Below are 12,584 nucleotides of genomic sequence, written 5' to 3'. Positions count from 1 at the left end.
CCTGCTGCCCTCCCCTGATGTATTTATAGGCAGCCACAAGATCACCTCTCAGCCTTCTGTTGCAAAGGCTGAAGAGAACTAGGTCCCCCAGTCTCTCCTCGTAGGGCCTTGCCTGCAGGCCTCTGACCATATGAGGGGCCTCCTCTGGACCCTCTCAAGGCTATCCACATCCCTCTTGAAGTGCGGTGCCCAAAACTGGACACAGTACTCCAACTGCGGTCTGACCAGCGTCACATACAGGGGAAGGATCACCTCCCTGGACCTGTTTGTTATGCATCTGCTAATGGATGATAAAGTGATAAAGTTGTTGATCACTTTGTCTCACTGACGACTCATGTTCATCTTGAAGTCAACTATAACTCCAAGATCCCTTTCCACTACCGTGCTGCTGAGAACGTCATCCCCCAGCGTGTAAGTGCGTCAGTGGTTCTTTTTGCCCAAGTACAGCACTTTGCGCTTGTCTTTGTTGGACTGCATCCTATTTATTTCTGCCCATTTTTCCAACCTGACCAGATCCACCTGGATCCATTCCCTATCCTCTGGTGTGTTAAATTTGCCCCATAATTTGGAATCATCTGCAAATTTGGACAGGGTGCTCTCCATGCCCTCCTCCAAGTCACTGATGAAGACATGGAATAGCATTGGTCCAAGGACCAAGCCTTGCAGGACTTCACTGCCTACGTCGTTGCAGGTCGATACCGACCCATCTACCACCATTCTCTGGGTGTGACCCCCTAAGCCAGTTTGCCACCCACCTGACCATGTAATCATCTACAGCACAGCTTAGCAATTTATTTATGAGAACATGTTCATTCTCATCCTCTACATACACATTCAGGGCAGATACTTACCTGGGGTAAGTGAAGGTAGCTTTGTTAACTTCAGTTGATTTCACTGGAGTTTGCTGATAGGCAGCACCTGAGGACCTGATAATCTCTTCTGTAAGGGTGCACACAGGAAGATAAAGTTAACATGTGAAGTAGAAGGACTATCTTTTTTATTCACTACCTCTGCTACTCCACCCATTCTCTTTCCTATTGCTAGTTCATAAATCAGAACTAAGGTATCATTTCTCCTGTCTCATACCTATCTTTTTTTTTCCTGATATTTGGGCATGAGAAAACCAAACCTTACCTGTCATAAAAGCATTTCCAGGTGCCAGTATTTGCATGCAGCCCACTTATTTATCCTACAATGCACTGAGGGCAAGGATTCAGGCAATTACTAACAAACATAGTACCAGAAAAATGTTCAGCCAGAAAATTGCTTAATTGCTTGAACATTTTAATCTCTCCCTGAGAAGAGGTTAGCTGGGAACAGTGGACTAGGCCCAGAAATACCGGTAGGGAAAGTCCTTTTTTAAAAAAGGCTCAGGATTTCAGGGGTTTCTAATTATAATTTAACAATCATATAACCTCTAAATGTTTTGCCCAACACAATCCGTAATATAATGGGGTCCCGGTCTTGACTGAAGTGCTTCTTGTGTCCACAGTTACCAATTTTGCTCATGTGAAGAGATGACTTTTGGATTTTGTAGAAGCACTTGGTGTAGGTTCCTGTTTCCTTGCTATCTCCAGTGCACCTCCTCTTTCCACAGAAGCATTTCTCGGGGTTTTTTCAGGCAGGGGCTGCAGTTTAGTACTTGGAGGAAGTCACAGTTACATAATTTCCTGAGGCAACTGCAACCATTTCTTATTTGGAAAAGCAGCATTAGAAAAGCAGGTAGACTAGGAATTTTTAGCTCTGATTTTAAAGCAGTTTAGCAACTGAGTATAAGGAGAAACTAGCACCATGTATTCAGTTTATTTGAGCCATCTGCAGGTTCTCCATGGATAGTGATCCTGAACTGTACTTTGGTAATCTGTTGACACTATAATTTCATTGTTGTCTTGATCCTTTCTTTTTTGATCCTTTCTTAGCTCCAGCATAACTAAAGGGATACCTATAGCTCCATCATGAGCACTGTGGTTGACAGTAGTGCTCCTTAGGTGCAGCCAAACTTTCTGGTAAAAAAGCATAAGTTGTTTGGATAGGAGACAAAGCTTTCATAGGGGCCAGACCCATTTTATGGACTGCATTTGTACAAGAGCCAAGGATGGTCACAAAATCTGCTCACCTGTTGCTCCATGTGCATTCTAGGATGAGAGGAAAAGTCATGTGACATATGTTCGGCATGTTATTTATAATGCACTGCTAGACGGTATGGTGATGAAGGCAGTAGAAGAGCCTGGATACGTTGGAATGCAGTATGAATAGAATATATATTTTAGATACATTTGAAGTTGGGTTTTACTTCTGTCCTTTTACCTGTAGCATTGCAGAGCAGTGATTCTCAACCAGGTGATGTGGCACCCTAAAGCCTCCTGAGATCCTTGTAAGGGTGGCCACCGAGTGCCCATACAATGTTTGTACTGTTAGGTGTGCAAACATGATTCACAAAATAAACCTGATGATTTCAAGTAGGAAACTATAATATCCAAAACATTATGACCTATTTAGTTTTTATGAGCCCTTTGCCACAGAAGAATTGCTTATTATTGTTCTGTCAGCAACAAACCCATAGAGCTGGTAATTTCTGAGGGGGTGCGCCAAGTATAACAAGAGGGACTTTGAGTCTACAAAGATTGAGACGCACCACTGTAGGACATCCTAAATGAATTCTGTACAGTAGACAGGTACAGAGATTTTATAGAATCTCTCATTGAGTCATACCACCTATCCATAGTCATTAATAGTGCATATATGTAAAGGCAATGATTTTTGGTTCTAACGTGTCATATCAAACATATCTCAAGATATATTAATAATCAACAGTCCTGCTGATTTGCAGAGTTTGTATAAACATTAACTAATTCATCCTCATAGTTTGCATTCATTAATTCATCTTTTCAGATCAGAAAACTAGGACAGAGAAGTCAAGGGACTCAACCAAGGCCTCAGATGGGATTAGTGTCAGAAGTAAGCATAAATATAGAAGTTCCTGGTCCCTTCGTTCAGACGAACCGTTTCCTTACCATACAGTGGAGTAGGGGAAAAGAAGAATAGAGATTATTTTTTAAAGTCATGTTTCATATAGCTTCAGTGAGAGGGCTTTGAGTTCTTTCTTTTGTAGACACCAGAAAGGTTTCACGAGAGTTCATACAAACTCTTTCTGCAGCTTAAAAAATGTCCAAGTTAGCTCCCTCACTTACATTTTGTATTTTTGGTTGAAGTACATATAGTATTTAACTAACACACAGTGCTTGCTACTAGAAACACATTGGTTGTTTTTCTTTTTTCTAAAATAATGGTTACCCTGCTGCTAGAACGTAGCATTTAGTTCCTGATCTAATAACAGAGAAATTTGGTAATTGATCACAGCTCCACCATGTGGACAACTTTGTACAACTGTTGACTTTCGAGTGATGACTGCTTTCTGCCCATTAGAGACTGGTCCAAGCCCACTGAAATCGTTAGACCTCTCATTGACCCAAAGACAATCCAGGGAGGCCCCAGGGATTACAATGGATGTAGTTAGTATGTGCAGAATGTGAGAAAGCACAGGGATCCATCCAGACCACACAGAGAAGCAAGCATAGGCACAATCCCTAAACTCAAGCTGTTGATGTCATGAAAATATTGTCATTGCAGACAGGTCTTCCCTGGAAGCAGTGCATAGCTCCCATCGAGGTCAATGAAAGCCACATACTTCCATTCAAGTGGGAGGATTCGGTTTCAATGGACACTTTGCATTTCGGTTGCTGTTCTGACATATCCAAATATCATTCCAGAGTTAACAACCCCACATTTGAAGGGCTTTATGGGGAAAAAAACACATACATCCAACCTGGCCATTTTCACCAACCTGCCAGTCACCAATCACTTACAGGTGGACATTTACACCCAAAGTATATTGTGCCCATTTCGCACAGCCTCTCCTTCACATTCAATTTTGGCAGTTCTAGTCTGAACAGAGGAAGGTTTCTCGATTTTTTAACTCCAGTATAATCAGTGCATGAGCCAAAATAAAACATGACTGCATACATATACAGTATTCTTTAAGAGAAACTCTTCTTCAGTAAAAGTTGACAGAGTTTGCCATCTGCTGGGAGATGATAGCTTTAGCAGTTTTGAGTGCATTGCTACTTCTCTTTGTTGTAAGGTCTGCTGAAATGTTATTTCTCTCCTTAACAGAACCTCCTCAGTGGGTAAAGAAGCCTGTCAGCAATGTTTACAGCGTTGGGTCAAATCTTGTATTGTTTTGTCAAGCTATTGGCAACCCTGAACCAACCATAAAGTGGAAACTTAATGGGATGCCCATTGATGGTAAGTGCAGAGGACAAGATATCGTTTTACCAGGCTCTACATGTGCCGTGCCCCCAGCCAAAAGTGGCTCATTGATCCAAACGTGTTGTGAAGATCGTTTTGGTCAAAGGTAACACTTCATAGTGTTAACAAAGGAAGTAGAATTAGCAACAATTTGGAGATGACTTGTACAGTAGTTCTCTCAATTTACTGACTGCAGCCGGTCAATATAATGTTTGCATTTTAAGGAATATGGATCCAACTCTAGTGGCACTAGCTGGCCTCTGAGATTTATCATCCTACTTTTCTGAACCTGGACTGGTGGTCATAAAGACATCCAGAAGGTGGCTGAAGCAAGAGGCCCCTTCCCAGTTCTTTCTCAGGCACTAAATACCCGGAAGAGATGTTTCAAAATATAACTGTGTAGCTACCATCAAAAGTAAAATATTTATGAAGGGCTCTAAAAAATTCTGCTGGTGATCAGAGTAGCCACAGCCCCATGTTTAGTCTACCAGGACAGTTTTCTGGCTGTCAGGTCAACTGTTAGCTTAACGCTGAGGACACAACACACTCCTTGTGCTTGCATTTGAAAGGGAACTGCTGGAACAGTAGTAATAACAGTGGTTCCTTATCTTACTGGTATATTTGGTTTCCTTTCAGGGAGGACGTACAGGGGCCAAATCCTTCCCAGAGAGATCAGCCTTATCAACCTACAGCTTCAGGACAGTGCCGTGTATCAGTGCGAAGCTACGAACAAGCATGGCACCATCCTGGCGACTGCCAACGTGAATGTTATCAGTGAGTACTCTCACAATAGGAAGATGTGTATGAAAAGGGGATTGCTAACTTCTAGCTCCTTCAGGGTAAATTGTTGGAGTCAGAATTTGTAGATGGGATCTAAGGTTGCTTATGTTCCCATTGTTTATCTAAACTAGCACTTGGGCTATATTGGTTGGTAGTATAAAAAAAAATAAAGCCAAAGGGATGGAACCTGGACCTTGCCCTTAGTAGTATAGTTATAACCAAAATATTTAGTTATTAAATATTTGAAATCTTGATGTCCCATTTCAATTATCAACCTCTATGGGCTGCAGCTGCTCAGGTACCTTTGCCCAGAGGTGGCAAGAATTTCTGGTGTGCAGAATTTCTCGGTCTTGCAGTCACCCAATTACTAGAGTTGGAGGCTCTGAAAAATGTTTCTTACCAACTTCAGTGCCCAGTACACAATGTCATTAATATGTATTCTGTTTTTCAGATGTTAGTCCAGTAGTGCTGACCCCAGAGGGTGAAGACTACGCCACAGTTGTGGGCTATAGTGCATTCTTGCACTGTAAAGTTTTTGCCTCACCTCCTCCAGTTATTAGATGGTAAGCCTTTGATAACTGGGTTTGTGTGCTGCTACTTTTAAATGGCTGTTTATAAACAAACTATGTTAATCTCAGAATACAAACACTGAAACTTCTGCTAGTTGTCATGGTTGTTGAGTTAAATATAATAATGAATAAGATGAGGCCAATTGTCTGGATTCATTGTGAGTTTTCCCTAGTGAATCTCAAAACATTCTGCTGAACAAGGATTAAATCCTTCCTTCCAATATCTGCTCAAGGCAGGTTTTGTAATAGCCCTTAAATTGGTAAACTGAGGGATTAGTGGCTGTATAAGCCAGTATATCAGGTGCTTCCATCCTCACTGGATGAGTTGCTTTCTTCGTACAAATGTATAATTGGGACAGAAGATCACCGAGCTGTGAAGCACATTTACCAAGGAATGTCCCTATGCTATGCAGTCAGTGATCGCGTGGTTTCCAAAACCCATGAAGGATTCAGTAACATCACCAATGATAGACACATTTTGACCACCTTAAAGAGGTGGTCTATCCAGGTAGAGATCTATGGAAGTGGCGTTTGAACTGCAAGACAGTTATGTCCCACTGAAGAGCAAACCATCTCAAACTCTCGCCCAAACAATAGTACTAGAAAATTCTCAACTAAAAAAGTGCCATGTATATATATGTGCATTCATCTATCTGCCCCTGTATACAATCCTTGTAATAAAAACCATTTAATCATGCTAGAAACATTCACTTCACTTGCCTCTTACAAAACCCATTGCCACTCTACAAAACCCACCAAAATACGTTCCAACAATTGCAGAACATTACCCACTGAACCAATACCTAAAAATCCTTAATCTTCAAACACAAATGAACTTAAAACTTAAATATTTCTTCATTACCAACTCATGCAAAAGCATCATCCTCTGCACCAAAGCTACACAGTTCCTAGTCTCACGTCCATATTTGTATCCTGAACACAACTCACTCTTTCCAAGTCTTCTGGTTCTCAACTTCGTGGTTGACCCTACTCAATTGCCTACTTATTTGTTCCTCTTTCCAAGGCCTTGGCTTGCACAACTTGCTTTCACTCATTTTAGCCCATGATAATGGCATTTTAACCATCTTACTGGCATTTGGTAGTGTTTATATTTCCCTGATGGCTTCTGACCCACCCACCAAAGGTATACCTTCAATTAGCTTTGAAACTTGGAACCACTGGTTCGATGATAATGATGGTCTGATTAAATGACTTGCTTAAAAGTTACGGAGGAAGAAATGAAAATAGAATCCAGACACTCTGATGTTAATCTCTTGAAATAAGTGTTAACGCTGAATTCCCCTGTCTGTATGAAAGCCCAGTTTCAGAATGCCTGAAAATAATTGATGAGCATTATTGTATTGTTAGGGTGAGAGAAGACAGTACGCAGTCACTTGAAGGTCTACGTTATACCGTATATGAAAATGGCAGTCTGGAAATAAAAGAAACAATGAAAGAAGATTCTGGATTATATACTTGTTGGGTGACAAATTCCGTTGGAAAAGGTGCAGTCAATGCCAATCTGGATATTAGAGGTAACATCTTGTTTTATAAATGGAGACATATTAGATACATGGCAAGGCTTTAGATTTATTAATTATTTCCTGGCGAGTACTGTTTATAAATACCATGTTTTACACCTTTTGCTTCCCAAAATTATCACATGGGTTTCAGACAACACTGTATTCAGAAGTACCAACCTTTTCTCTTACTCTTGCCCTAAATTGCGAATGCAAGACTGTTTTTTCATAGTCTGAGACACTGAAGAAAAGTATGCTCCTGACCTGTTGCAACTTTTAATTAACTAGTGCTTCTGGGAACCCATCTGGTAATACTTTTAGGTTCAACCTTCCTTCTATATTCTTTAGCACATGGAAGAAGGCTGGCTCATCCCAACCAGGTTACAGAATATTACTGGAGACTTCACTGCTTTTTTCCAGTTTCAAATTGAGGTCCTTGCTTTACCAGGCTTAAAAATCCAGAAGCCCCTTCCTTACCTTCTTTAAACTTCTTTTTACCCCATCTACACATCCTGTTCTATTTTGTCAAGGAACCAAACCTCTTATTGAATGTATGGGCACCTAGCAGTCCCCTACTCCACCCATTGGGATTACACTGGGATCCAGGCTTTGGGATTTTGCTGTTTGCATTGTTCTACTCAATTTATTGGGATTAGAAAGGAACAATCCACATTACTTGATTAATTTGGGCAGTCAGACTTTTTTTTTTTTATCATTCTGTCAGTGTCCCAGGCACCTGGGGGATGGATTGATTTTGCATAGTGGCAGCATTCCTGTAAAGTTTTTGCTCTTACATTAGTGGTACCTACTAGGGCTGGGCGAAGCTTCAGTCCCCGATTCGATTTGGTGCAGATTCGGCCCGATTCTGTGGCCGAATCTCTGAATCCTAACCGCATCAGAGGACCCTTTAATCTCTTCAAATTGAATTGGAGCCCTTCGAATCAACTCTGAGAGGTTGGGAAAGAATCAGACATAGAAACAGCTTTAAATGTTTTTTCTACATACCTCTAGATAGCAGGGGCTAATGAGTATTGTGTTACTGGGGCACATGGAGTGTCACAGAGAAGCCTGGGGGGCTCCCTAGCACACTCCCCAGTCCACTTCCAGGGCCACTGCAGAGTGCACAGGGTCCCCCCCACTCTGCACCCCCCCAGTTTGGTGACTGGCACTTCCTGGGCCTGTGGGGGCCGCTAATGATCCCCCTGCGGCTGATTGCTGAACCGGGGGAGCTCAGAGGAGGGGAGGGCCCAGCACACTCCCTGGCGGATCCAGAAGTGGACTGGAAGTACTTCTGATCCACTTCTGGGTTTGCCACTGAGCACATGGTGGGGTGCCCCCGTGCTCCTGTGGGATGCTCCATCCACCCCAGCACCGCAGTGTTCACAAGCCATGCCGATACCTCAAGGTATGTAAAAAAGCTTTTAAAGCTGTGTCTATGTCTGAATCACCGATTCTCTGAATCAGCATTAAATCTTCAGATTTGGATTTGGCCGAGTCGAGTCAGGGACAGTGATCTGAATCAAAGAATCGAATCACTGTCCCTGATCCGGGCTGAATTCGAATCTAAATCGAATAGGGCCCACTTTGCACACCGCTAGTACATACACATCCCATTTTAATTTAGGGGATGCTTTTCTTGGCTTAAAATGAATGATGGAGTTGGATAGATTCTATTGAGACCATATGTCAATGAGTGTCACTGAGGACGTAATGGCACTCAGAGTTTCCAGGGCTGGTAGTTGGGAAAAAGCTCCAGCATTTTACATGTCATTTGGACATAGATTCATACATGTTAGGGTTGGAAGGGACCTCAGTAGGTCATCGAGTCCGACCCCCTGTCCTGGGCAGGAAAGAGCGCTGAGGTTAGACGACCCCAACTAGGTGCTTGTCCAGTCTCCTCTTGGCTTACAAAATGGTTGAGGGGGAAGAAACAGGGAAACACACTTATACTTTCATAAAGATGCTTTTTGCTGTATATGGCAATATACAGCCCATAGACTTTTCTTACTTATTCAACTACTTCCACATTCAAATTTGTCATTTAAAATAACCAGCTTGATTGTGATATTTTTTTCTCACTTGACTTTAATAAGCTTGTAATTTTTTCCTGGATCATTGCCAAAGTCTATTTGAAATGCCAATTGGGCGTATAAATTGTATTCATATTTTTTCTCTCCCTCATTCGTTTCATAACACACCATTAACTAGGATTTTCACCTGTGACATTTTCCTATAAACTCCAGATTGGTGGTATGATCCTTTTTGACACAGACTGAACTCAAAGAAAATGATTAGATAGTAAACTATATTCTGGCACAAATCCAAGTACACACAAAAATCTCCTCTGTGCCCATGTCCACCCAAGTGGTGGACTGCACAGTTCTTACAGCGCAGGACTATTGCGGCAGGTTTTTTTTTCAGATACTACGGCACAGTAGCAATAACCTACTGCACAGTAGCTCATTAATACAGCGCAGTAGCATTGCATCACAGTTAATGCCCACCAATGCTACTGCACAGTGGTAATGAGATACTGCATAGTAGCTCATTGCTACTGCACAGTAGCATATTTTATATACAAGTCATACCGGGTGCATCTATTTAGGAGGTGTGGGGAGGGGAATGCACTAGGTTGCTGCTAGGATTGTTCTCTGTGTTTTGTTCGAAGGAAATGTAACATAATCACTTGTATATTATCAATCAAAATAACTTTCTGTGATCCCTCAGATGCTACAAAGCTTGCAGTTACTCCAAAGAACCCACAAGTGCTGAAATTGCATTCAGTGTTATTGAAATGTCTATCTGAATATGACCCACACTTGAAACACAGCTTTAAATTATCCTGGAGAAAAGACGGAGATGAGCTCCAAATCAATAGCACAGAAGATGGGAGGTAAACAAAACGAAACAGAAACTTCTTGTCTTTATACTCTGCCTTCTGTTGTATATAGCCTAGTTAATTTTATTTCCTTATGACACGAAACGTAATAATTTGAAGAGTACATATGGGTGTCTAACAGTGAAACGCTTCATTGTGACTGAATCTGCATTGTTTTTCCGATACATGGATATATAAAAAATATTTGGAGTTTGAAGCCATGATTTCCAGGTAGGTTCATATTCAGTTGCTATGCTGTGGAGCAGTGCATCGCATTAGGGGACTATGTGGCATAACAAAACATCAAACTTTGTCTTTTAAACTTTGTCAAAGCGTTAAATTCTGGTCCAAATGTAGTCGTTGGAAATTTTGGCACTGACATCAATGAAACCAGAATTTCAATCCAGCCATTCAACACTTGGGTGCCAAGAGTTGAGCAAAATCTGACACTTCATCCCAGCACGCAAAAAGTGAATAGAATAGAGGTCTCTGGTAGCCTCAGTTTAAACTGTACATGCGAAAAGCACCATGTGTGTTTTATATGAGTTTTATGGATGAGTGAAGCCTGGCTGAATTTTGCTCCAAATATTAATTTGCCGATGACTTAAGGAGGACTAGGACTAATCCCTTAACCCTGCTGGACGATTTGAGGCTGACAGTAATGGATGTGTGAATTCCTGTATTATATTATTCTATACCTTGACATTTTCTCTTTCTCCTCTCCTCTCTAATTTGTATACGTATTTTGTCCTGAAGGATAATTGCTGACATGGACACAGTGTTCATATCAAGCGTAACAATGGAGGATCAAGGTATTTATACCTGTGTGGCTAGTACATCTCTAGACCGTGTTACAGCTGAATCCCAATTGATTGTCCTTGGTAAGTAGTATTTGTTTCCTGGTTTGCAATAAACTAAACACTAATACAGCCTTTTTTAAAAAAACTTGCCCATTAACTTTATAGAACCTCTGTGGCCTGATTTTCTAAGTTCCTGCAAGTCCAATTAACTCCAGTTAAGGATATGCTTTCTCAGCACCTGTGGAAACAAGGATCTCAGAGGCAGAGTATTTAATAAAAGATACCTATAACATAATCTTCAGCACAGTGAACAGGAGGAAGCCATTTTCTCTTGTAAGAAGGCAGTCTAATAATTTATAGTGGCTATAGCAGGCCAGACCCTTTATTTGAAATAGCAAAACAGTCCCGCCGTTGCCTTGTAGCCTCAGAGGAGTCTTTCACCATAGCCTCCATGTAGCGCTCCACTGTGCGTTGCCTGTAAAGTATGGCCCAATGGGAACTTTCTTAGGAGTTGGATAGATTTAACATAGATAAAGCCACCCTGTATTTTGAAATAAATTGTATGAACCTCTTCTCGTTACATTGGGGAACACTAGATTTGTAGAGAAAAAAAACCCCTTAAGGAACTGACATTTAGTTATGTAAAGTCCTGCTCCTAAGTCCATTGTCTAGTATACTTAATATGTATTAACGATATCTTTCAACGTCTTGCATTTTATGGAAATATGAGACTGTAAGTGGCCCATGCCCCTTCCCAGAATATCCTGGTAGCATAAGCATACACCTGGGATGTTGGGGCATTTTACATGTGCTCCAGTGGTGGGGGATAGGTGGGTGCTTGAATTAGAGCAGCTTTCAGGAGCCGCTCTAATTAAAGCACCCACAGCGTCTCATGTATTCAGCATCCCATGATTCAAAATGGCAGCGAGGCAAGCTTGTTTGATGTGCTTGAGTTAAAGCGTCCACCACCAGTTTGAAGCGCAGGGACACTGACCACATGAGACGCTGAGGCTGCTGGAGCATGCTGATTAGCACACTCCAGCAGACTCGATTAATGAAATCCCTTGTAGTAGCTATTGCAGGCCAGAAGCTTTATTTGTAATAGTGAAACAGTTCTGCTGTTGCCTCAATTAATTGAGGCTGCTCTGACGCGCTGTAATTACAGCACATTGGAGCAGGTCTCCTGCCCGTCTACAGGCACTTTGAAGACTTAGGTTCAAGTTTTAGTGTTGCCTGATTCTGAACAGGGCTTGAACCTGGGTTTCCATAATACAGGTAAGTGTCATGGTCTCTGGACTATTACATATTGGGGAGGAGGGAAGACTCTGACTCTCTTTTCTTGAAGCTGTTAAACTATGTTTAGTTAATTATTTTGATTAGGCTAGAGGCAGACTGTTTAGAGCTCCATGCCTAGAGAAGTCAGACCTGACTCAGACAGAACAGGGAGTTTAATTTGGATCTTACCACGAAGCTTTCTTGCGTAGGAGCTAGTCCCCATATTGTTCTGTCTCTTATTTGCACCTCTTTTTGGAATCAGAGATTTAGGCATCAAAATTAGAGTTGGGCTCCTGAACCTGACTGACTTGCATAAGGTCATAAGGGATGTCTACACCAGAGCAGGAGCCTAAACTCATGTCGTCCAAGTCCCAAGCCAGCGCTCTAACCACTGGACCATACTTCTTGCTCCTGACCCTCTTCTCAACTTGTGCTGTGCCTACCCAAACCCTTC

The 12,584-nt window shown here is 41.7% G+C and overlaps 1 protein-coding gene across 11 annotated transcripts in view; it reads left to right on the top strand.

Moving 5' to 3' along the window:
• The window catches only part of CHL1 (cell adhesion molecule L1 like), a 195,398-nt gene that overhangs the window by 131,575 nt on the left and 51,239 nt on the right, over positions 1-12,584 (top strand). For 8 of the 11 annotated variants that reach the window (XM_019504727.1, XM_019504731.1, XM_019504726.1 and 5 more), the window contains 7 exons: positions 2,893-2,958; positions 4,174-4,305; positions 4,945-5,082; positions 5,540-5,651; positions 7,026-7,192; positions 9,905-10,070; positions 10,812-10,936. In XM_019504727.1, the coding sequence (XP_019360272.1) occupies positions 2,893-2,958; positions 4,174-4,305; positions 4,945-5,082; positions 5,540-5,651; positions 7,026-7,192; positions 9,905-10,070; positions 10,812-10,936 (906 nt within the window). The remainder of the gene's footprint in view (positions 1-2,892; positions 2,959-4,173; positions 4,306-4,944; positions 5,083-5,539; positions 5,652-7,025; positions 7,193-9,904; positions 10,071-10,811; positions 10,937-12,584) is intronic. The other 3 variants (XM_019504728.1, XM_019504729.1, XM_019504735.1) reach the window with 1 other exon arrangement.

The sequence above is a fragment of the Gavialis gangeticus genome, unplaced genomic scaffold, assembly GCF_001723915.1.
Source record: "Gavialis gangeticus isolate Ggan-Ray unplaced genomic scaffold, GavGan_comp1, whole genome shotgun sequence".
NCBI classification, from domain to species: Eukaryota; Metazoa; Chordata; order Crocodylia; family Gavialidae; genus Gavialis; species Gavialis gangeticus.
The sequence above is the reverse complement of the archived record's forward strand: the minus strand, read 5'-3'. Positions and strand labels throughout refer to the sequence as shown.